Here is a 26753-nt window from a genome sequence, read left to right as displayed (position 1 = left end):
TCTTCTTCCCTTCCGCCTCAGACATCATATGAAGAGAAAGAGATCCTTTTTTAAATGGTCAAATCAAGCAAAATACCCTAGAACACAGCTTTTCCATAACTCCGGCCAACTCAAGCCTCTGCATGCTGCAGGAGAGGGACCACTTCCTCTCCTGACTACGCTGCACGCCGCCAGGCAGGAAGGATCCATGCTGAAAATGACGCCTCATTTGCAGGGAGAGGACACCAAGAGAAGAGTGCGGATTGAGAAATTTCAGTAAGTCACTTCAGTGAGTCACATCTGCCACCCAGATTTAGTGGAGGGAAATACTGTAAAGCACAGTTGGATGTTCAACCATCCTGTCATTACTCTGCCTCCTCAAACTTAACAAGCTCAAATGTGCCAAGCCCCCATCAGAGGTACTTCTGGAGCACTGGGAAATTCAACAAAAGTGGCATATTTCAAGCCTAGATCTGACATACAGGCTCCTCTCTGCATGAGGAAGTTTTTATTTTTAATGAAAGATTTTTTTTCTTTTCTAAAGACAATGGGAGCTGGTGGGCTGACCCAGTAAACAAGGCACAACTGTCAGCATATTTTAAAATATTAGTCACAAACAACTAGTCCATAAGCAGTAAAAATAATGGAGAGCAGTGTCCTAAGAATTGAATTTTCTAATATATAATATGGGATAGAACACACTTACACCTTTCCTTCAGGGGATGCTCTACCAGCATGTATGTCTTCCAGCCAAACTCTTATTTTTTTGGTATTTTGAGTCCCCTACCTCTCAGAAAAATTTGGGGAAAATTGACTGATGTATTCAAAGTTTTATGGGGGTTGAAAGTAGAAATCAAATAGGTACAAATTAGCGTTATCCCCCAAGAATAATATTCTCAGGAAGTCAAACTATTTAGCTCAGTGAAATAAAGGGGAGAGCCCTCAAAGAACCTTGGTCTGAGTCGAGACAACACATCCCATTGACAAGTCCTCAAACATTTGATTGAGAGATTTCATTATTCCCGTTTTATAAATGAGACAGAAACAGACCAAATAATCTATGCATGAAAATTAAATATTACTAACCACTAAGAACTCCATCAGTTAACAGTACCTTATATGCATCATCATCTGAGAAAATACGTGGTCAGCTGAAAATAAGACTGATCTCTGATAATTAAGCCATTAATATTCATGCTAGAGATAAAGAAGTGGCTAGAAAAGTTAGAAGTAGCAGCTTTGGAAGTATCAGGAAGATAGGGTTGGGGGTTTTTTTGTGTGCTTTTGCTCCTGTTCAACTGCGAATTTAAAAAATGTGGTCATGTATGATGCATATCCCATGCAAGCATGTGAATGAAAAGTGTTCTGCCATGTTTATGTCTCACTGAAATAGAAAGCTGTGCTCTTACTACCTTATCAGCTGATAAGGCCGCCTGTCATCATAGGGAAACGTGAAAACACGTTATCTTGCTCTGTGTAGACCCTTTTACCTGGATTGTTACACTACAGAAACTTTGAACTCTACTGTATAGTCTGTTCTCATCGATTGCTTTTGCATCACGTATACCAGTTACTGGAGAGTAAGGAAGCTCCTTTCCCACTGTCAAATTTTTTATTCAGGCAAAATACAAAATTTCGAAGCAATGTAAAATACAAATGCTCCATGTCAAAATCTGAGAACTCAGGGTCAAATGCAAAGAGTTGGCAGCTTCATCTGGAGCTGCAGTATAAACAAAAGCAGAAGCCTCAAGGGAGAGGCATTCTCAGCGAATCACTACCACCTGGTGTGACTGGTGGGACACCAACTCCTTCCAGAGAAGTCTCAAGACTAAGCGTGTGAACCCACATACATGTGCTGCGTGTTGTGGACTGACACCATAATTTAACAACAGAAAGTTCTGCAGCAAGTCCAGCTGAAGGAACTCCCACCTTCTCCACTGTCATTCCCACCCCCCTACCATGGCTTACCAGCCCCTGAATTACACTGGCACAACTCTGTGAGGCCATGCTGTGAACCCAAACAGGGAACTGTTCCAGCTTTAAAAAGACCCCAGAAATAAATGTATGTATGTATTTAATTCACAGCATGATCTCTCAAACTATTGTTCTGGCATAACCGAGGGGTGGAGTGGCACAGTGTGGTGGGAACAGGAATACCTTATGCCAGTATTGTTGACAAACATTTTGGATTGTGAAATAATGGCCTTCGGAAGTTTTTTTTTTAAGTGCTCCAAGCACTAAGCTCTTAGATTTCCAGTGCCTGGTGGGTCTTAATATGCACACTACAAACAGTTCCTAACTTCCACACTACGTTAGACTCAGCAACGTCTGCTTTATACCTTACTTGATGGTTCTAAAAGGTACCTGAAGGCAAGAGCTCTATGAATAGCCCAGTCCTGCCACCCAGTCTCCTTACAGGCTGCCCAAATGCAAACAGAGGTTCAATTACTTCAGTCTCACCTGCTAATAAAGCAGGGAATGGTAGACTTTCCAGGAAGACTCCGATTACATGATGTTGATCACGTAAGGCCATAACACAGACAGGTGGGATACAGGGAAAGACACTCTTGAAAATTTTAGGAACACCAGCTAGCTTTCCCAGAGCCAGTCTGAAGAGCAGCCCAGAAGGCAAGTAATACATTCAAAGCATCAAGTGGTTGCTTCAAGTCCTATGCTTTAGCTGTGCAGGAGAGGCCATGATAAAAGAGCATAGCGTTTCTCTTCCATTCTCCATGAAAGGGCTGAAGATTCACTGCCATTCTCTCCTGGCTAACTCGCAGTCAGGCATGATGTTCTACAGTGAATACTCTGCTCAAGTATAACAATCTTCAGGACTAAGTTTAATTTCAAGCACTGCAAATACAGAGAACAGATGAATGCTGCTGCTAAGCTAATGTGTAAAAGAAGAACTTTTCTTAAATAAATAAATAGAGTCTCTGTGTACACACAGAGAGGGCATCCTGCTCAGCTGTTTGGATATAAACATCTACCTCAGGACAGAATTTTAGATGCAAAATTGAGACTTTTTTGGTTCCTGCTGATTAGCTGCATGTGACTCAAGTGTGCCAGCTGGACTAGATGCCATTCTGAGCTGCATAATCCTTCACATGCCTTGTCAGGGGAGGCAAGACTCCAACCACACAAGGTTCTTAAGTTGATTCTCTGGACCAGGTGTGTTAAATAGCATCACCTTCATTTTTGAGCACCTAAATTTCCCTTCTTCTCTGCTCGGTTGCTTCAGCTGAGAATGGACAACAGCAGCACTGCTCTACTTGGGGAGGTATGGTCAAAATAAGCACAGGTAATAGAACCCATGCAACTTCTTGTATCTTACACTAGTAGAGGTAAATGAAGATAAATACATAAAGCACAGTGTTAATATGATGGAAAATATACATCCACACAGAACACAGCTTTTCAGCCTCAGCTTCAGGTCATCAAAACTATGTGATACAGGATTAAGCAAAATAAAGTGCAACTTAGTGTGTAAACAGGAGTCCTATGAAGCTTATTTCAACATTACACTCTATGACTTCCATCTAAAAATTCTCATTGCATCTAAAAGGATTACTTAATCCAAACCACCAAAATCCAAAGTTAAATGAATGATTCCTTTAATAAAGACCTTGTGATTAGTGATATGATTAGTGATTAGATGTGATTAGTTATTTTCCCTTATGTCCTTTGGGTATTTACTGCTGTACAATGAGAAGACGATATATGTCCTGGCGCAAGAATTTCACACAATCCGTGAGAGTGGAGCTGCCCATGGAGTTGGTCAATGATTTAAACATTCCAGGAGAGGAAGTATTTGTGGTCTTACTCTAGGCAGCTATGCTTTTATTGTTAATTTATTTACTCAGTGTTAGCTGATTGTAACTGAATACTAGCTTAGAGACTTGGGTGATAGATAATATAACTTTTGCAAATGTGGATGAAGAAGATTTGTTTGCTGGTTTGGTACACAATTTGTGAGGATGACTGGGCATCTGTTGAAAAGCAACGCGGTGGAAAGGCTAGGAACAAAAGCCCCAGCACTCCAATCCTTATATTCTCTGCTCTAACTGGACTTCCTTTATTTCACTCCTACCACAAGTAAAAGGCATTTTTATGATCCTCAACAACCAGCATAACCAATTAATCACTGTCACATGAATGGTCTTATAAAGCTACTAATTTTTTGTGATATCCATACAGTGGAGAAACAGTCAGTGCTTACCTATGCCTTCAGATGACACCCTGAAGCCTGCTAGTACATGGTATAGCTGGCTATTACAGCAATAAGCTTTCCAAAAAAACACTGTATTTTTTTTCTAATCTTTAAAATGGCTCCCTCTTCTGGCATACTCTTTCCATACTATGTTTAAGTACTATACTTCATTCCTTACGAATATTTAATTCTATTTGGTTCCTAACACTCAACAAACCCAATTTCAGTGTAAAGGCATTTACTATACAGTATGGCTGTGAAGGCAAGGAGAGGGTGCCTTAAATTACAGCTCTTTCAAGAGTGGCTAATTCTAATCAAGTATTTATCTAAGATTATCCATATATTTATCTTTATTAGCTTTTGAGGGTACCTCAAAATCAATCCAGATCAGAATCTACACCTGGACAAGAAGTCTGGATGGCCAGTCCCTGGGTCACATTTGCAGGATCACTGAAGTTGGAAGGGATCACCTGAGATCTCCCAGCCCACCCCCTGCTCACAGAGGGTCACCTAGAACAGGTTGCCCAGGTCTGCACCCAGTCAAGTTGTGATCATCTTCACAGCTGAAGACTTCACATCATCTCAGGGCAATGTAACCTCCTAGGAGGCAGAAATGCTCATAGCAGTGCCCATCCCTAACTACTGATTATACAAAGTACCTAGGAATTTATGCTCCTTACTTTAGCATCTTAATTAGGTGTTTAATATTAGGCTGGATGAAATTGGGCCTTAGAGTCCCTTTTTGAACTATGTGACATGGACCCAGCCTGATTCTCCAAAAAAAAAAAAAAAAAAACCAACCAACCAACCACCCCACACAACCCCCCAAAAACACCAAAAAAGCCAAAAACCCAAACCATAGCAGAGCTTTCATAACCAGGCCCACAGTGACAAAACTGTAGAGGTGAAAGATGAGGTGAGACTGGGCAGACATTTTTTCCTACTGCTGATGCTCTGGCACTAATCAGTCAAAAACCCCACCAAACCATAAAACCAGAAAGAGGAAAAAAGCAGCTTTTACTGCCTAATGAACTCTGATAGAAGAGGTTCTCAACTTTGTTCATAGAATTGTTGCTGGGGCTCATTCAGTAACTCTGAGCACAAAGCATACAGAGCAGAACATGACCCAGAACGCAGAAGTCCCCTTGCCCAGAAGGTAAAAAGTCATCTTTCCTCTTAACCTGGCTGTCCATTGCCAGCAGCATTCTCCTTTCCTCCAGATGTATATCAAAGGCAAATAGTAAGCACTAAGTAAACACTGCTGACTTAAGTAGTGTCTGAGAAGATGGAAGTACCGTCCTTAAGTAACTCAGTGGTCTATACCCGAAAATCAGATTTTGCTTCACATGAACAGTTCTGATCCATCTTTTTAATTGATTTAATCACATATTAAATACCAAGATTCACATATAGGATTCTGGATTACATTCTGGCCAAGGTTGCCAGAAGCGATATACTGCAAGCTAATCTGCCGATACTATGAGTTCTTATTAGATCAAATGCAGTTCTTGCAGATTAATGGTTGTAATTTACAGATTATGGACCAACAAGCACATTTAATCACATAAATTTTGTATAAATCAAAGCACATTCTAAAACCAAATTAAAAATAATTGGAGTAAACATGCTTTACATGGTTTGTAGAATGAGGAAATAGATTCTTTCATTATTAAGCAAACCCCTTGGTCTCAGTGGTGACAGCAGACCTCTGAAGAACTATTCATTCCAGTGATTGCTGAGCAGAGGGAATGATTAACAACTTTAAAAAACACTTTTAGTGGGAGCCAAAAAAACAAAATACAAAGGAATTAAGCTTCAGGGCTATACAATTAGTTTTAGTGCAAAGTATTATTATATTGTGATTCTTAATATAACTTTTCTTATGCAAATGTTGAGGGTGATGATTGTTAAATATCAAAACAGCAGGTGCAGACAAAGCCAGATAATGTATTGAAAGCTTTTCAGAGTCCTTACATTACAATCAAAAACAGAACTTCAAAGACTTTAAAGCTAACAGGAAGTCTCACTTCAAGGGAGACCACATTAAGACTTGTCATAATTCAGGCAAATCGTTTGCACTATTTTTGCTGCTGAAAAATAGTTAAGTAGTCTTCAAGTGACAAGAGTCTTGTTGAAGTAAGTACATGTAACTACTCCTAGGAAAGATCAGAATCCAAGCCCCCACTTTGTTGAGCAGAAAACCATAAGCAGAGGTTGATTCAGAGGATTAGCTCAGGAGATTAAATCTTTATACTTTAAAAAAAGTGTCTGGTTAAGTCCTCATAGGCCTTAAACATCACCAAGTCACTGCATGAGTTGGTATAACAATAAGATGATCCAATAACCCAGCAGCAATCCAACTGCAAGCAGGCAGATCAAGAAACTTGGCAAGCATAGGGAGTACTCCACATGCACGTCAACAAACCAAATTCTGAAATTATTTCTGTATATTAATGAACAAAACTTATGTCGTATGCTTCACCACAAAAAATGCTATTTACATTATACATTATCAACTGTGAACTAAGCTTCCTGAGTACAAGATTGCAAATAACAAAATTGCATCATTTGCAGCAATGGTAACAAAAATTACGAAGCCTGGAATGAAAGTATTGCAATGCACGCCTGCAATGAAACAAAAAAACCTTGATGAACAGCAAAACTTCATGAGCTAAACAGCACGGTGGTTTTAAAGTTTGTACTGTATTTATTTACAAAGTTAAATGTTTCATAAATACACAGACACAAATAGACAGATACTCTTAAAACAGTAAAAAAATATTCCATTACACTTTTGTGGATCCTGGTTTCCAATAAACCCAAGCAATGTTAAATATTGCTGTAGTAGATTTTATACTTCACTGCTAATTTTACACTAAACAAACACTGCAAAAGGGAAAATAGACCTTTATGACACAAGAGGAAAAAAAGTAATTCCTGTCCTTTCCATAATGCCTACATTTCCAGAAAACCATGGACCTGATCCTTCAACTGTACACATTTAATTTTACTCTCATGAGTAAATCTCATCGATTTTAATAGAAAAGAATTCATATTAAGAAAGGCAAACAAGTACACGCATATATTCTGGGCTGAGGAAAAATTGGGCCTTTCACACAGTAATTACTTCAGTACACACATTATTACTCCTATACAGAGGTTTTGCTTACACAAGGAAAAAATGTTACGGAACAAAAAAGTGCACATTAAACATATCAAGTAATACAGTAAAATTTTATTCAAATGATAAATTTACACAGACTGCCATCAATAAAAACATTAGCTTGTTGTAGTTAAATGAGACTGAACTCTGCTGCATGTTCTGTATTCCAACTGCTTCAAGCACAGTGAGCTATCAGTCCTCAGGAGGCAGAATCCTGCCTCACTTAAAGTCAATGGGAATTTCGCCATCAGTTTCAGAGTAGAAGAATGTTTTGGAGTCAGCTTCTTCCCCCTCCCCCCTTTTTTAAAAAAATAAGTCTGATCTGAGAGAAATCCTCCCCATTATGAAGAAATTTGGCTAAAAAAAACAAAAAGAGAGTAAGTATATAGGATTTATTCTCAAATCTCTTGCAACAATTAGATTCCAGCAGAAGCTGAGAATTTTATCTTTCTCTTCTATATGCACCCACCAACCTCATTTTGTTTGATTATATATAAACAAAATCATATGCATGAATTTCATTTAAGACTGGAAAACATGTACCAGAGCAGTTTAATATGCAGAACAATGTATCACATGCAGTAGGACTAACCATGCTTGGTTCGGATCACTGAACACTTGGCTGTGCATATTCTCCTTTTTGAGTGAGAGCTGGCTTTGTCTGGGTATTTCTTTCCTTGACCTCTACCAAGCTATCATTTTGCCCCTCTTTATTTCATTCTATAAAGAATCTCAACTAGGGACACATGCCTTTCAAGTGTGAAAACTGTTGGACTCCAGAAAGGCTCCGCATTTCATACTCGGGAAGTTACAAAAGCACGAGGGGAATGCTATCTAATCCTAACTGTTTAGGTACACGAACATGCTGCCAGATGACCCAAATGTCTGGATCTCTCCTAAGGCTGTATGTTTTTGTGTTGGCAGACAGAATTTCCCTTGAAGACTAAAAATGAGCCATATACAGTAGGAAAAAACCATTTGATTTATGAGAAGCAAAACTGCATTATGTTATGTCAGGTCCTAGTCAGCTCCCTGCCAGCCACAGCAAGGAGCCTGGGTAACTTGATTCACTGCTGAATTTGGGTATCTAAAATGAAGATAGCATTACTGTGGTTGCTGTGTTTTTTAATTGTTTTCTCAGTGAGACAACTTCCAGTTTGTTACCAACATAATTCTGAAATAAGAGCAAAACCATAAATCAGCTGCTTGCAAAATCTTGCAGACCATGACAGAAGCACTCTAAATACTTCACTGATGTCTATTTCTGGGTATCTATCTAGTTAATATAAGATGATGTTATTAAGGAGTCTCCACAGAACTGTTCTGCAGGAAATAAGCTCCGTGTAGCCCTGCCACTACATTTTCTTGCACGAAAAGTTTCCTGTGATGAATATAGAGCCCATAAGTTCTGTGTGACTTAGTATATTTTGAACAGAATAACTTACGTGCCTCGCAGAGGTACTTTGCCTTGGATGCTAATGTTTGACTTTTGTGCTCTTCCCCTACAAATCTTTCTACTGATAAGAGTTAGCTTTACAGATTTACCCTAGTTGCAGGCTCCACCACCAATCCAAACACAAGGGTATCACAACCTGAAGAGAGATGAAAGCTCCAAAACTTAGGGGAAAAAGAAACACTTAACTTAGCTGTTCATTTAAGCCTTCCAGAAATACCTTAACTGGAAGAAAGCCGCAACTGAAAAGCATCACATCAGGCTTGTACCTCTGGAAAACTGATGATTTGGTCCATACAGATAGTCTTTTACTAAAAAGTTACACTATACAGTATCTGGCTTTAAAAGTTGTTCCCACGAAACAGTAGCAAGATGTAATCATAGGAGGCTTATTTCTTCTTTTCAGTTAAGGAAAGAATTTAAACTTCACTGTCACTGGGTTAAAAGTTACACTATTATTCAACTCCAGGAGGCAAGGGCATGAAATCATTGTGCCCAAAGAAACTAACATAAAATATTCCATGAGGCTTCCAAAACCTTGCAAAAAACCTGAAAAATAGAACCTGCGCTCTCTTTCACCACTAAGTAAGGGCCAAGCCACACGCTGGCCCATAAACAGCAAAGTATACCTTAACAGAAACAGTAAGCCAAAAATCTGGATAATCAAAAGAGTCATTATTCGCACCACTAATTTTGGGGAAGTAACAATAGTATCCAAACATTCAAATAAACTACAGGAAGCATTAGAAATCTGCAAACTCTAAGGCAGTGAAGTGAGTCACAATATCTGTGCTTGAGCATGCTCAAGCTCTGCTTTTTCTAATGGCAGAACTCCTACAGTTCATTGGCAGACTTCAATGAATTTAGGGCTTCATTAATTTTAACATATGCTAAATGAAAGTTAAGAGCTTTCATTTTAAGATGATCAGATTTAAATATAACTCAGAACTATATGATGCTCACTAGTTCAAGAGGCTTATCATAAAAATTAATGTGCAAAAATCTAAGTTAAAACATTTACTATTAAAAAACCACTTTGAAAAACTACTGTATCCAGAATTTTCCCTCAAATATTGAAACTTTCATCTTTCAGTTGGCACACAGCTGACATTACAGTATCACTTTAATGTGCAAGAAATAAATGGAAAGAGAGCAGGGGGTGGGAGGGGAGGGGTGGGGTGGGGGAACAACAACCTGCAATGCTGTCAGCAAACCACCACCACAGAGTAAATGGGTGAGACATCCTAATTTCTCAGTTTACCTTACAGCACCATTACGAATATGGATAATAGTAGTAATCAAATATAACAAAGCAATTTCATCATTGCAAATTTCACCATTGCAATACTATTGACTTTTTGGCCATATGCACAGACCAAATTCTACCACTTATCCAGTGAGATTTTTGAAATTGAACATACCCTTTCCAATCATCGTATTTCTAGGCTTACAACAAAAAAAGACCCTTACCAGGAATAATCATGAATAAGAGCCTGGGTAGATTTTTACTTTCATCTTTTGAGAGGTCTTTCCAGGGCCCACACTTTAAGACATGGGTAGCAGCTCCACAACAGTAGATAAATTCTTCATGTAATGGGACTGGCTCTTCTGATGCTGACCTCATGTTTGCTGTTAGACAGAATAAGATACTGTTATAACAGATCGGCAAGTATTTGCTGGCTCTTTGCTACTATACCTTCCCATAGAATAATTGTAAAAAAACCCAAACCACCCTTCCCAAACAGCTGCCATCTCCAGTAAACAGAAGCCCAATTCAATATTTGATGTTTGAACAGGTTGTAGAAGTTGATACATGTTACTACTATATGAGAGAATGCATCTTTCAGTTTTTGTCACAGAAATATATAGTCATGAACTGGACAATAAGATCTATTCTGCCTTAAAGGCAAATAATTTTAAATGTCTTATTCATACTGTCCACTGAAAAGATTCAGTTAAAACCTATTCGAAGGCAAACAAAAGAAAACATACCAAACAGAACTACTGCATTAATGTCTTTGCAAGTTCTGTGCACCTCAGCCAGAGGAGCACAGCATCACTTAAAAACAACCACCAAAAAAACCCAAAAGAAAATACCAGAGGCTGAAAGGAACATGCTAATTACTAGATTGCCTTCCAGCACTAGGTGGGCTCCTCATTTTAACTACAGCATAACTTACTTCTCCAGAAATTTTCAAAGGATTAAAGGAGGAGTCTTTGTCAGTTAAAGCTAATCCAGATTGGACCAATTCAGGCAAATATTTATGCTCACCTTTATAGCTTTTCTTAAATTATTTGGTTATCTGAATGCAGTGATGCAAAATAAAACAGTATGCTGCCAAATAAACAAGGCATGTTCATCAGTTCATGTATTTATCATATATGAAATCATTATCAGGCTATCACTTTGGAACTAGCTGACTGACCAAACTCCCATCTCTTTCCTTCAGTAAAAAAGCTACTTCATCAAGTGACTACTTACGAATTAAAATGTCTTCAAGATGAGCTATGACATACACAAGCATCTGCCAAAATAACCATCTACCATTTGCAACTACAGGTGCAGTTACCAGACGAAGAGTCAGAAGCCTGCCCTTGTTGGAGTATGATCGCACACGTGCATCACTTGGAACAGAGACCCGTGCTTGCTAAGTCCACAGAGCTGTTTGTATCAACCTCAAGGGCTATTTAAGCTCTACAAAATATTTCCAATCTTATAAGAAACACATTTCAGGCTTCTGAAGCAACAGATCCGGCTTAAACAGAGTTGAAAAACTTTGTTAAATTATTACAGGAATGACTATGCATTCCTTATCGAATACATGACCATCTATAATGGAAAAGGCTGTCCAGCTTAACTGTTTCCAATTTAAATTGTAATTCAAGTCACGTACAAAGGGGGAAAAAATAGATTATAGTGTCTCTACCTAGTACACCCTGAAAGTTGACTGAAATATGTTATGTTATATAGTAAGCAAAAAATCCCAAGATTATAGGCCAGCAATTCTCAAAAGGAACTCTCAAGGACTTCATATGCAGCCACTGCAGGAAAACTTTTTAGTAAGCCTCATCTTGAAATTAACAGACAAAAGTGCAACCACCTTTAATGTTATTTAAGATGATCTTTCCCGAGTTCAAAAGCCATTGTTTCATGTATAACTTATATGGCAGCAGTCCATCAGCACATGGAATTAGGATAAATAATTCAAACAAAATGAGAATATGAAACACATTACAATAAAACTGGGTATTATTGTATACCACCATGATCTTTAAAAGATCAAAAGCATCTAGTTAAGGGTAACATTAGGCCTTTCAAATGTTTTTGCTCAGTGAAAAAGGACCATTTGTTTTTGAGTACAAGGATCCAAATTCTATTTCCTAATCAGTTTGTGAAGTTTTATGGCTTCAGTTTACATGCCTAAGATCTACAAAATTTGCAGGACCATGAGGTGGGGGCACTACCTTCATGAACAGTCACTGGAAAATTCTCAGTGTTACACAACTTGATAGGAACAGATCCGAATGAAGATGTCACATGAATTTAAAACAACAGGCAATACAGAAGAGACAGATAATGCTTTATTTGAACTAACAAGTAGTACCTTGAAAAAAAAGCCTAGTATAATGCAAACAGAAAATGCTTCTGGAGGGAAGGGAGAAGTGTTGTTTAATACTTTCAATTACAGCACAATTCTCTGGATGAAGCTTTTTTTTCCCACCTCCCTACTTCACACCCCCCACCCCCCAAAAGTTCATTTAATGCCAAAGGAGACACCTTTACTACTTCATTATTTGCCATGTTATCGTCTTTGACTTACAGTGACTGGAACATAAGTAACTGAAGTGAATATCGTCAAACTATAATAAGGTATTTTTTGCAATGCATTATTCCTGCTTTTATTTCTTCATTATTTGAACCTGAAGGAAGTCAAGAGCAGCTCTGACAGGGAAACCCAGTTACATCAACAACCAAAGTAAACACTGAGCTTGTCATCCCTTTCCTGAGGTGTTTACAATCCAAGCAGCAAAAGCTACAACTCCTTACCCAAGAAAGGAGGTTTTATACAAAGTTTCTGATCATGAACCAATAAAATCAGCTGTAAAGTTTCATTTTGAATTGATTCCACTGAACAACTCCAAATGGAAATCCCACTGACAACTCTTCATTCACAAGCAGCATTTGCAACATAAGGTCTTAAATTAAGCAACGAATAAAGGCAGCTCAGCAACACGTTATGGACTGGAATGGTAGACTTTTCAGGTTCACACAGACTCTTGTAGCAGCTTTGGTTCAGTTTTTAACTTCACTTCTGATTTCCAATATGCACAATGTTGCATTAACTGAAAGCAAGACTGTATACTAGAAAAGAAAAGGTTTTCAGAAAAACTGCCCATCTGAGACAATGCCAAAAGGTTTCCTAGTACTAACTCTATATAATAGCTGAAGGATTTTTATTTATTTATTTATTGTTGGGTTTTTAATTGGTAACTTTATGGCCTTTAGTAATAGAAATGGACTGAAGAGAAAACCAGATAAAAGACAGTGGATATACTCCTAGGATACTACTCAGACCTGTTTTAAGATGAAATCAGTAATACCCAAAAAAATGTCTGAATTTCCTTCCCTCTTCATAAATGAAGCTTTGAAGAACAGTATTTCCATTATAGGCATCTACCTTTGGCATGAATTGCCTGCGTTTCCCCTAGAAATATCTTAAGATGGCCTATCAATTTCTAAACACATTTAATGGGCAGAGGTCTCGAGAGATGAGACTCCTACCAGCTCAGTCAGCTGGCAGAGAGGGCACAGTTTGCGCTGCAGCTCAAACTAAGGAGAAGACAGAACCACAAACTTGACCGGTGGGAGTTTCATATGAGTCATCATGGAGGAACGTAAAAGAGCAAGAGAAAGAGATGCAACCATGTAGGAAATCAGGCCTTATTATATCCCATTCAGTATTTTCTTCCTTCTCTCCAACCCCTGCCCATAAACGCTCTAAACATACATGGAAAAATATTACAAGAAAGGCAGCTTCTGTCAACAGTACTTAATCTAGCAACAAAACTTCTGCTAGAATACATAAATGTGGGCTTTGACTTACAGGGTAGGACTTTAGCACTAGATTAACACACCCTTAATGGAGATGTCTACCTGAAAGCAAACTGCTATTACAGGATACAAAGATCTAGGCGACAGCAGATGGACTGATTAGTGAATAACCATGGGACCAGCCACCAGGTTTCTACCTCAGGATGAGACAAATGGACTTGATGATCTTAAAGGTCTTTTCCAACCTATACGATTCTTTGACTCTATACAATTCTGTGAAATCATCCCCTAGTTAGCAAAGCCTATAATGAGAACTTAGACATACACTTGCACTTACTAACCAACACATATATTTAGGTGTCTTACTACTGATCTGGACTCCACCTACTGTCATTGTTTCAGATAAGAATATTTGGAAACAGAGTTATCCACAGGGAGCAGATTACTTCTGCCATATGACTAAGTCTCTTCATATTCATCTTTGGTTCAGCTGACTCCAAAGTAAAATGCTGATAGTAAAAATAAGTTTCCTTTGACCACATTGTGCTTAATTATTTATGCAACTGTCCTGATAGCATATTAACTGTTCCATCCTACTCTATTACTTGGACTTGACATTTTATTTGAAAGATCATTTGGGAATAAAAAAATTTGTGATCTGCATCCAAAATAGTGTTTAACAAAAGAATTGTCACAAACTCAGTCTAGCACTGCATAATGTAACCAGAGTAAGTCAATTTAGATTTGGCCTACAAACTGTCCAATCACAAGACAGGACAAACAGGCTGGTGTACGTTATCTGAAGAATGATGCTGAAGCAAGAGATGGTAATCACAAGGGCAAAGATAAGTTGCATAAAACAGTGGTGTAGTAAAGGAGAAATGTCAAATCTGCTTCAGTGGTCCTATGAGATTCCACAAAGCCACAAGAAATACATCCCAGGGTGCCCATGGCCAAGGTTACTGCGAGGCCACTCTCTATCCTTTCTGATATGTCACGATGACTGGGGGAAGTGCCTGAAGAGGCAACCATCAGGCACATGTTCAAGATGGAGTGTGCAGGGAGCTACAGGCCAGTCAGCCTCATGTCAGTTCTCAGAAAGTTATCAGAGAAAATTCCCCCCCAGAGTAGTACCCAAGCACATGAAAGCAACTGGGAGCACACCCTGCATGGATTTGGCGAGGGCACATCATGCTCGAATAACCTCCTTGCCTTCTACGATGAGATGAATGGCTCAGTGGATGACAGGAGACTACTAGATGCTGTTTAGCTTAACTTGAGCAAGGCTTTCTACACTGTCTCCCATAGTATTCTTATAGCTAAGCTGGTGAGATATGGACTAAGTGGACTATAATGTGCTTTTGGGGTAAAAAAGAAGGAAAAAATAAAAAGAAAAAAAAACACAAACAAAAAAACCCAAACCACAGCACAAAAAAACCATTAAATTACCAGCAGTGTCCTTCAAGAATCAATATTGGGCCAATACTGTTCAATGTCTTCATTAAATACCTGGACAATGGGACACTATGCAGTCTCTGCAGGTTTGTGCATAATACCAGATTGAGAGGGGGAGGAAGACACACCAGCTGAAACAGCGGAGGGCAGGGCTGCTATCCAAATGGACCTCGACAGGCTGGAAAAAACAGGAACCACATGAAATCCAAGGGCAAATGGAAAGTCTTGCACCTAGAGTTCAGTAATCCAATGCAGCAACACAGGCTGAGGGCTCAAAGGCTAGGGAGCGGCTTTGCAAAAAATACACAAGTGGATAGCAAGTTGAAAATGAGTCAGTAGCATGCCCTTGCAACCACGAAGGCCAAGTGTTTACAAGGCTGCATTAGCAGGAATAGCCAGCAAGTTGAGGGACACGATTATCTTCCTCTGCTTGGCATTGGAGAGACTGCATCTGGAGTACTGTGTCCAGTTTTGGACTCCTCGGTACAAGCAAGACACCAACATATTGGAGAGAGTCAATTAGATGATATGGATGCTGAAGCATCTGATATATGTCCAAAGAACAAGGACCAACAGCCAAAAGTTGCAACGAAGGAAATTCCAATGACAAAGAGGTTTCTCCACATGCACAATGAGGATTATTAAATAATGGAAGAAGCTGCCCAGAGAGGCTGTGGAATCTCCAACCTTGGCGATACTCAGTGCTTGATGGGACAATGCTTTCAGCAACCTTTTTGCCCTTTTTGATAAAGGGGCTGGACTACAGCTTAGGGATGATCTACAGAAGCTGGATGTATATAAATTCATGAGACTGAACTAGATACACCTGAAAGTGCCAAAAGAATTGGTTGATGCAATTGCAAGGCCGCTGCTTATCAAAGAATCACAGTAAATCAGGGGAGCTCTTGATGGCTGAAGCCAGGGAAAAAAAAAAAATCCAAAATCATAGCCATTTTCAATCAAGAAAGGTAAGGAGGAGCACCCAAGGCACTACAGGCTGATCTGGCTCAGCTGAGTCCTCAGAAAAATCACAGGAGCATGTATTCTTCTAATCACATAAAGGAAAAGACATTAATCCAGAATAGGAAACCAATTTTCCAATGGCAAATCATGCTCAATGATTGCCTTCAATGATAAAATACCTGGCCACAAGAATGAAAGAAAAGACATAGATGTAATGCACATTGCCTTGTTAAGACTTTTGGTACCATCTCCCACTGCATTCTCCTTTCCAGGCTAAGGAAATGCAGGCTGAATAAACAGACTCACATAGTTTGAAAACTAACAGAACAAGCTTAAAAGATAGTCAACTACTGGCTGTCAGCTGAATGTCAAACAAGTAATCTTGGGTCAATACTGGAGCCTATAAAGCTCAACACTTTAATCAGAAACCTGGATGAGACAAAAAAATGCAAACAATGCTAAATCATCTGGGATGGTGGATACAGCTGGAGCAGAGCTTCAATTCAGAGGGTTGTTTCCTTGAGAACCTTAAGGACTGGGCCAACAAATCCCTTATGATGCTCAATAGTGGAAAGCACAAAGATCTGCACCTGGAGCAGAACACCATGCATCAGAAGCAGCTCAGAAGTAATTGGCTGAGTAGCAGCCCTGCTGAAAAAGATATGTTTGTCACAATGCATGCCAAACTGAACGACAACAATGTGCTCTCAACACAGTAAGGTAAACTATGTATCAGACTGAAATTAGAGAAGCATGGCCAGCAGTTTGAGGAAAGTTACTCTTCCCTCCTATTCAACAGCAGTGAGGACATACCTGCAATACTGAGCCGAGTTTTGTTCATCCCAACAGGTCAAGAAGGACATAAGGAAACTTAGGAGGGTCAAGTAGATGACTACCCAGAGGGTGACCAGCCTAGAGCACATGACCTCTAAGGAAAAGCTTTAGGAACTGTGCTTTTTCAGTCTGTCAAGAAGAGGATAAGCTGTAATCGAATAGCAACATGGAGCTATTTGAGAGAGTCCTGCAAAGATAGCATAGCCAGACATTTCTTTGCAATAGCAGATGGTAAAAGAAGAGGCAACAGCCACAAGTTGTGTCTTGACAGTTTAAGACATTACAAAAAAAAAAATCTTTGCTAGGAATGCAATGGAAGATTGCTAGGAAGGCAGCAGGACCTCTTTTTGTTGGAGGTTTTTAAGACTTAGCTGGACAAAACAATAATTTTGGTCTAAACAGAAGGATGGACTAAATTTTCTCCAGAGCTTTCTATAAATCAACAGTTTACAATTCTTATGGCCCTAAAACACCAGAAAAAGATAAAGGGTGAGATGCAACAAGGGTTGCAGCCAATTTTTCTAGTACCTTAGCAAATGTAGAAGGCTTTGAGAATACAGTAGATGACAATAACTACGTATATAGGTCAGAGAAAAGGCATCTAAACTATATCAGCCCCCCCAAAACAAAGGAAACTGAAGTAGATGTATTCCATGGATTAGCTGTACCAGCTTAAATAAAAAAGAAACACTGCCCTAATTGGTGAGCTTATGTGATTGAATTCAATATGACAATGCAAAAGAGTAACTGGAAAAATAGAAAGCAAGATTCCTTCAGCTGCCTGCTATGCTAAGGCTCTAACAATTTCTGCAACATTATCCCCAGAAGAGAATCATCCAGACCTGACGTAAGCTCCCTGATTTGCAGACTGGAACTAACGTGCTCATAGCTAAGAACTAGAAGCAGAAGGGACGGACTGACCGACCTGCTAGAAAACCTGCAAAGATGAACAAGGGGAGTGGGGAGGAAACACAGGATGCCTAGATCTCATCAAGGATTTCTTTGAACAAACTACAGACAAACAGTGGATGCCAGATTTTCTACAGAAAAACAGCAAACGTAGGCCAAAGACTTTGCAAGCTGTTGTGACATCAGTCACAAATCTTGACCAGTTTTGTATAAGAAAAGCAGCAGCAGCCGCCAGTGGCACATAAAACTGAAACATTTCTTCATTGTACTTTACAGTATAATTCTCTGTCAAAGTCATATGATGGCAAGGACCTGCTAGTCCCTTTCACACTAGTTCTGAATTAGTAAATAAAAATTGTTAGGTGTTATTTGTAAAAATGAGCAAAGCTAAAAAGTTAACACTATGGACACATTAAACAAAGCAATGTAGTTACATGAAATAACCCAATAAAACCCAAACATCTATACCTAAGGCAGTTCAGAGCAGCAGGCTGTTTTTGTCTAAAACAAGTGAAGTAACTAGGTGGCCTTATTTTCAGGGATCACTCAATGACCTAGCAATCCGATGCCCTCAATTTGTTTTGTTCCTGTGTCATTCCCCCCATGCCCCTCCCTTAAGCACTAAAAAAGCTAGGAGAATTTCACTGATGACTGTGCAAAACATATCTGTGAAATGCGTGGAAATGGGGTACAGCTTACTCGTGCTTAAAGTTGTAATGATAAAAAGCTGAAGTGCAGAATGAAAACTGGAATCAATTTTCATTTCTGAACCTTGTACAGAGACATCATACATAGACCTAAGTAGGAAGAAGCCTAGTTTTAAGAACTGAACCTACGGTATCATCATAAAATTTGGATTTCATTACCACTAATAACCTTGTAGCAATCACCAAGAAAGTGTGTACTGTCCTGGTGGAAGGGAAGCAGGGAAAATAACTTCTGGGTATCAATTTTGTACTGGACAAGCGCTCCCTTGTCAGTGCCAAACACTATAAAACCAGTTATTGAGACACCTTTTCAGCAAAGCAGCATAGGACTCACAAATCGAAAAAGTGTTAGCTTGGAAAGGTCTAGATTTTGTGGATTGAAATCAGGAATAGATGGATCCCCCATCAACCTTGTTCCAACAAGGTGCTTTGCTCTGGTATGAACAATTTGAAAGAGTTTCGAGAGTAAGGAATCAAGAAATCAGAAAACATTTTCAGATCCCGCAATGATACGTGTCTACCTTGGTCTGGTACAAAATTATTCAACAGAGAGGGTGGTCAAAACCCTGGGGAAATGGATTAGGAAGGCCCACCATAACTTTTAACCAGTCTTTACAGCTCACTGAGAGTTTTGGCTTTAAAAAGTTCAGCATGTACTAATGACTTAAAAAAAATATGGAGCTCTTGTTAATTATCATAATAGAACTATTACAGCACTTTTGGTCTTGACTTCCATACTACTCTCAAGAGGATGAAACAGCAAATGAAAGACTTCCAAGGGAATCAGGCACAATGGCAACCTTTATGAAAGCGGTCACAAGCTTGAAAGCATCAACTGTTGGTCTACACCACTCAACACAGTCAGCAAGGGGATCTGACGTTTCATTGCAGTTCTGGCAACAAGACACTAAGTTTTATGCCTAGTCTCTTTTTCCCTTTTGGCAATCACAGACCTCAGTTTTTGTTTGTGCTGACGCTCCTTTAACAAAGGTCTCAAAACCCCAGTTATGCTTGCCCAGTGCTCAAATAGCAGAGTCCATGTCCCTTGTTACTAGTTAGATCAAAAGGTCTTCATTTGCCATTGCAACTTTAACACTCAATTAGAAACATGTGGTACTAGAGTCATAGCAAGCATAAGCAAATCCTGAGAAGTTACCCTGGTGCAGCTGAGGGTCTCCTGAGGCTTCATACAATACCAGCAACTATAAATGTACCCAAAAGAAAAAAGACATGACATTCTAAAAGTGGAATATGTTCTATCAAACACATTTCAACATGCAGTGGAAGAGATCCTACATAGCATGTCCTGTCAATCTATTTAATCATACCCAGATGGTAACTTTCACTTTTTCAAAAGAGCTAAAGCATCACAAACCATTTGTAAACTGTTCAGAGCTACCAATGTGAAAATGACCCCAAAAGAGTGCAAGTTTGTTTTGCTTTGGTTTTTCTTAAAGTAACTTCATAAGCATAATTAAGGTGGGGAATTCCACGGATTACAAGAAAGTGGTAGCTATACTCCTAGCAACTCCCTCATTTCCCAGTTACTATGCAAGCCTGATGATAAAGCTAATAATGTTGATGACCTAAAAAGAAATGAGCAAGAAATTAATTGCTTAAAGAAACAAGTGCACTCAAGGAAGTAATGATGGTTTCATTTGCATGAAAACAAATAGGATGGTTTAATAACCTTTTAGTCCCAAAGGAAGAAAAAGTTGTTCATTTGCACATAGTATTGAGATCTACTGGACAAATGAAAGTAACTTTCAAAGACAGCTTTCCCTCCAAATACTGCATTAAAGTATTGCACCCAGAGGAAAACCCTGGGGAGTTTATAACTGAAATCTCATGGAGGAATAAACAGAAGGAGGTGGGCATGAATAACAGGTGAGTATAATAAATACACTTTAAATATAATGTTCTGATAATAGACTGCAATGTTAGCAAAACCTCAGTCAAGTAAAGATAGAATTTCTATGGGAGAGAATATAAAAAGCTGTTGCTGAAGTACAATGTCTTCATGGTAAAGGAGGTTTCCAGGGAGAAAACTATGCCAGGTCTCTTCTGAGCAGACTCATGTCAAGAGAATCTTGTAAATGAACTTTCGCAGCTGCCTGCAGGAAAACCAAGCAAAAAGCAAAAATTCTACATTAGAAAATCAAAGGGAAATAAATCACAGTTTGGAATGGATAGCATGAGAAAATTGTCACAAATACAGTAAAGTCTGCAAAGTGTGCAATGTGTTTAATTGTTTATTTGAATGTGGATTATGTTGAACATCAGTATTTTGGGAGCCGCTGGGCAAAACTGAAATGTAACACCACGATTACAGACTGGGTTAAAAACTTGCTGAAGTTAGAGGTGGCAATGTTATACTGCATGAACAAGAACCCATCACACCTATGTTTGGATACAGAGAAAAGAAACATTAGTGGCCTTCAAACTTCAGCACATACCACCATGCAAAAGAGAGCACATTCAAAATTGAACAGGTATGTGAATTATGTGGGAGAACAGTTGACACGGCCTTTCACAGGGTATTGCTTCAATAGGAGAGAGAGAAATAGCAGAATATACTGTAAAAAGTGAAAGAACAGATAATCAAGGACACATGAACAAGAAGAAAATGAAAATGGTATTGAGAGAGAGAAAACATTCACATGCAAATAGGTTTGCTTGTGGTCTAAGCGTTTGGAAAAAAATGCTTGCTCGCTAAACAAAGATGATGCTTCTTTGCCATTTGATTCCTACTATCTCTAGGGAAAATGAGAACTTTGCGCCTTTTCAAAAGAAAAAAAGTCAAAGAACCATTTAGCTCTGCAACCGTATGTTCTATACTCTTATTTTTTCCTCCTACATCAAAAAATTACAAGCCCCACATTTCTGTTGGACAGCCATTTAAGTCATACCAGTAATCTGGACAACATGCAAAGAGACACAAAAATGCAAGAATTTAAAGTAACAATAACCTATATATGCATGTAAACTACAGCACCGAAAGGTTAGGCATTTGAAGAAACCTCCATCTTTCAGCAGCAGTAATGACAGGCAAAAGCAGTAAAAAGCAATTGCTATTTCATCTTATGGCAAATAACTCCTTTTCCACTTCCTATCAGAGTAAGATCACTACTCAATGGAGAGCACTATTCTTTCTTTGTTCTTGTTAAGGAAGGCAAAGCTCAAAGAGCATAATGAATACTAGCAAGAAGCAGCTATCAAAGCAAAAAGACCATACACCAATCCAATTAGCATCACACTGTCCTTGATTTGGGTTCGCCCATCCTTCGCTGTGCTGTTCAACATGAATCTCCTTATGAAACTATCCCTTATTTCTCTATGTTTCTTCCATATTTCCACGTTCTCCTTTAGCCTAACATATGCTCTGAATTCAAAACACTTTTTTGTTTTCTTCTTGTTTTACTATTTCAACTTGCATGCGTTCTTACATCAACTGTTTATCTCACCTTCAACTCAGATCTCTAGCTACTGACAGTTTTCTTGCTTTCTAGCAAGGACATAAAAGAATTAGTCAAAATACTGTCTACTTAGAGTGGACCAACTTCCTAGTCACAACGGCATTCTTCAGTAATCTCTCAACCTGCATTTGCTGCTTACCACCTCCTTCTTATGTTTGCTGCAGCAGCTGTACATTCTGATACTCATTTACTAACCTAAACAGGCTAGGAAGGCACTGCGAGCAGAGACACGAAAACAAATAGGCTATATGCAGCTCTGTGCAAAGGACAAGAGAAATCAAACAGAAGAATCAAATCAATGAACAGGAGACATAAACAAGACACTACAAAGAATAATACCAGATAGCATTAGATCCCTTTCTGAGTCACTACAGTAATATAATTGTCTATACGATTAGTATGAGGCCTGGAGTCCGAGTCCTTCCCAGTAAGAAGCAATGGTAATGGTCATCATTCTGCTGATCAGGTGGATGGGGCAGGGAGTTGAACAGTCAGGCTGGAGAAAATGGTACAGTAGCCAAAAGGTTTCTCCCAGAACCAGTGCGGCAGGAAGGCCTGCACACGCTGGTGCTCTGACAGACAGACCTACAGTCGTAGTAACAAGAGAATCCAAGTCAACTCACCGTGCTGGAAACACTGCTAGCTTGTTCCTCAAAATGAGAGCAAACCTTGAAGTATCACGATTTTGCACAGGGACCCAGCTCCTCCCATCGAAATAATCCTGCCAAACCCTGACGACACATGACTAGGTACAAATACATACTTAAACAAAGCCTGCGTTCATCACAGATGCAAATAATAATCCAGTTATCATGTGACACTCATTTTATTTCCAATTAGTGCTACAATTTCTTTTGAGAGGTAAAATTTGGAGGGTTGGATTTCCACAAAAACTTTGTATCAGTAAAGGTTTTTTTTAAAAAACAAGAAATTTGAGTAAAGAACCTGTCTAAACAAAGGACAATGGGAACAGGATCTAAACAGAAGCAGGAGATGAGACAGAAAAAGGAAGAAGCAAAAGAACAGCATAGTTACTGGCAGCAGCAGGAAGAAGCGAGGATACTGAGGAAACAAATTGTGCTGTGCTTGGAGTTGTAACATCTCTGGTTAGACATTGTTCTGGCACATCAGGATTACCTAACATATGATAACAAGGCACTTGCCATACAACGCACAGCTGCTTTAGGTGGTTGTGCAACCCCAGCTAGGTAAATAAACAGTGTTCTCATTGATTTTACTAGTCAACTATGTAGTCAGGCTAGTATCCTGCTGTGAAATTCCAGATTTGTTTCAAGCTCAAGACTCTGTTAAGTTCAGACCTTTCATATTACGCATTTGTTTCCTATTACGAATATTCTTTTATCACAATGACTTATTTCCCCCCGTGTAACCTGTTTACAAACCTTACTGGACATCTAAATACTACCATTCAAAGTCTAAGGTGGAACCAAATTCTGTCAAGCACTTTACTGAAAATTCACAGTATTACACAGTGGTTTTTCAAGAGCAGAAAAAACATAGTTATACCACTATTAAGAGCATGCCCCATTTAAATAAGCAAAAACTACCTGTTCTTCATATTCTGAATGCATGTTGTTTGTACAAATGCATGCACTACACCACTAAAGCTTAAACATTGAAATTCTGCTCCTAATACTTGGTAAATATAACCTAGACGTTATTCAAAATGGGGACTACCTCTTTTTGCAGACAAGGTGCCCTTATTATAATAAATCACAATAATAGAAAAAACCATAATTTAAAATAAATCAAAGCTATCAATTAAAAAAAACAGTAAAAACAGTGCTATTAGGAAGCTTTAGAGTAAATCTTGTCAAATTTACTGGTAAGTTCTTTGGCTTGGCAGTCATATTGGAAATTTTGTTTTACCATTACCCATACACAATTTATTGTAATTGCCTTTGGAAATCTCATGAAGCAGATAAATAGGTAATAACCCATCAGTGTCTCTTCTAATTTAAAGAGTAGGAAATACTAAATAGAAGTAGCAGAAAGCACGTTCAAAACCAACTGAGGTGCCTCCTGAGTTAACGGGTATTTGACCCACACAACTACTTGATGCTGGATGTTGTGAACACTAGAGCTCCACAGGGGTGCAAGGCAGGGATGAGTTGATGGAAAAGAAATCCACTTTGAAACTTTAAGTCTTCAGTACATCTGTTCCAGAAAGTTCCTGGGCTGCACTTTGTTGCAGGCTGAGTGGGTACTTACAGAGCGGGACTAGGTAAAGAATCATATATGCTTGCCTCTTTCACAAGCATCTGCTTAAGGTACTGTCAAAGATTCTTCAAAGATCACTGACTTCAACTGCTTTTATACAATCCTTGTAGTAATACCAAGATGGAAAAGATTAAATGTTAGTGCTGTCACTTACCCAGTTCTGTAAACGTGTGACCACTACCTTCACTGACATCATAAGCAAGCGCCACAAGAAAACAGGGAACTGCAATAATCCTAATTAATAATTGAAGGCTTCTAGTCTCTGAGACACACAAAATACAAATTCGTATCCAGATTCTGCAACAGGTTCATGCAGATGGACTGTCAGACCTTAATTGGGTATTATTGGGTGTAAAGTCCCAGAGGGCCAGGAGTATACTGCATCTTAAAAAATAAGGGTCTGCATCATTCAAGTCTTCTGATGATAAGGCTTTAGTATAATACTAAAGTTGCAAGACAAGAAGCTGCTGCATCATTTTTGCAAACACAACAAAAAAGTTACCAGCAAGAAAGCCCTCGACAACTGTCATGTCTCAACAGTGTTTCACCTGTATCGTAATTTATTTTACCATATCACTGTTTACACTGCTTCCTGAACCTGCTGCTCACCTCCTGTCTGGCACAGGCATTTTTTCTCTTTTGTAGGAGCTACCTTCAAGGCTGTATTTACTAACAACGATGATGCTCAGGAACCAGTACTAAGAACAAACCTGACAGAGGGTTCCTGAAGGAGGGTGTGTACGCCTGCTAGATTCTCTGGTTTTCCAAACCAGATGAATTCCTCTAATAAAAGTCCCTTCTTTCCGCTTACAAATCTCATCTCGCTTTTAGCTTCTAAGCATTCATAATCTTATTTTCCTCATTTATAGGCCCTTCAGTCCACAGACTTTTTCTTCCTACCTGTTTTAGAACTTGCTGCATAGATAATGAGCACCAGTCAGCTGCAAGGAATGTTTCACAGGAACAAGTACTGACATAGAAAAAAACACTACAAGCAGCATCACCGCAGTTATTTTCTGGAACAGGAGACACTACTTAGGACTTGTTTCTTGAAGTCTCCTCCCAGTCCAAGGAAAAACAAGTCAGGGCAGCACGTACGAAGCATTGCTTACTGCATGGGATGCGTTACTCCATCCTTAACCTTATGTCTCAGAATGACCAACGTTATTTAGCGGAACACGCTTCTATAAACCTGACGGCTGCACAGCCGTTACATAAGGGCTAGGGAACACTTCCCCGCTCAGCGAGGCACCGTGTCGGCCCCGCCGCCGGGTCACCGGCTGCCGCAGCACACGGCAGCAGTAGGTGTCTGGCAAGGGGCTCAGCGAGGCCCCAGGCGCACGGCCGCTCGCTGCACGGCTCTCGGACCCGACACCGCCCGCCGGGCAGGGGCAGGGAGGGGTGGGCCCGCCCGGCAGCCCGCAAGGGGCCCGGCCAGCCCCGCCACCCCGGCCCACCGCCCGCCCTCAGCGGCGGCGCAGCCCCTCCGCGCTGCCCCCGCCCCACACGGCACCCCGAGGCGGCGGGGAGCGGAGAGACCGCCGCGCCGCTGAGGCACGTACCTTCCCCCTTCGCAGGCTCCCCGACACCCAGCATAGCGGCGACAGCGAGGTAGCAGCCGGAGCCAGCGACGTCTACCGAAACCGGGCGGAAGCAGCCGGCGAGGCCGCGCAGGGCGGCGGCGGGAGGGGGCGGCTGCGGCTGGGCCGCTCCTTCCGCCTGGGCCGCGCGGGGTGGGCTGAGGGCAGCCCCGCCCCGCCTCCCGCCGCCGCCGCCGCCCCGTTCTGTGAGGGCGGCGGCCGTGCGAGCCCCCCGGAGGAAAGGGGGCAGCCCTTCCGAGGCAGCCGCCCTGGGCAGCCCCTTCCCGGCCTGGCGGAGTGGCCCCTGGAGCGACAGGGCGGCCGTTCCCGCCGGAGCGGTGGCCGACAGGTTCGCCCTAGCCCCAGCCTCAGGCGAGGCGCCGAGCGAGGGCCGGCGTCCGTCGCCCGCTGGGGAGAGGTGGGAGCAAGAGCTGAGCTCCCCCGAGGCGCACGCCTTGGGGCTTTCCTTCAGTTTCTGTCACGCACGCTTGCCCAAACCTCACCGTTTCTGTGGGAATTCTGGAAAAGAAAAAAAAAAAGGTAGTTTTGAAAAAGCAAAATAAGCTGGGGTGCTTACAAAAAAGGCAGAGAAAGCGGTAGCAGAAGCACAGACTCGCCTTCCAAGCGTTTGAAGTTGCATCTAAATGAGGAAACTGGACCCGGGCACCTGGAGTGTAACACCACAGTAAAGCAGGCCCCCCAAAATAAAATATTTAAAGGATCAACTTGC

General features: G+C 40.3%; 1 protein-coding gene across 3 annotated transcripts in view; it reads right to left on the bottom strand.

Annotated features, from left to right (window-relative positions):
- LDAH (lipid droplet associated hydrolase) overlaps positions 1 to 26308 on the bottom strand; it is a 126631-nt gene extending 100323 nt beyond the window's left edge. For 2 of the 3 annotated variants that reach the window (XM_075497846.1, XM_075497847.1), the window contains exons 1-2: positions 26006 to 26182; positions 10276 to 10434 (exon numbers count right to left, since the gene is read on the bottom strand). In XM_075497846.1, coding sequence (XP_075353961.1) covers positions 10276 to 10434; positions 26006 to 26039 — 193 coding nt within the window. In that variant the 5' untranslated portion in view covers positions 26040 to 26182. Of the gene's footprint in view, positions 1 to 10275; positions 10435 to 26005 lie in introns of all 3 variants that reach the window. The other variant, XM_075497848.1, reaches the window with a different exon arrangement.
- Between the last annotated feature and the right edge of the window lie 445 nt (positions 26309 to 26753).

Source organism: Mycteria americana, chromosome 3, assembly GCF_035582795.1.
Source record: "Mycteria americana isolate JAX WOST 10 ecotype Jacksonville Zoo and Gardens chromosome 3, USCA_MyAme_1.0, whole genome shotgun sequence".
Taxonomy (NCBI): Eukaryota; Metazoa; Chordata; class Aves; order Ciconiiformes; family Ciconiidae; genus Mycteria; species Mycteria americana.
Note: the sequence above shows the minus strand (reverse complement) of the source record. Positions and strands in the feature narration are given on the sequence as shown.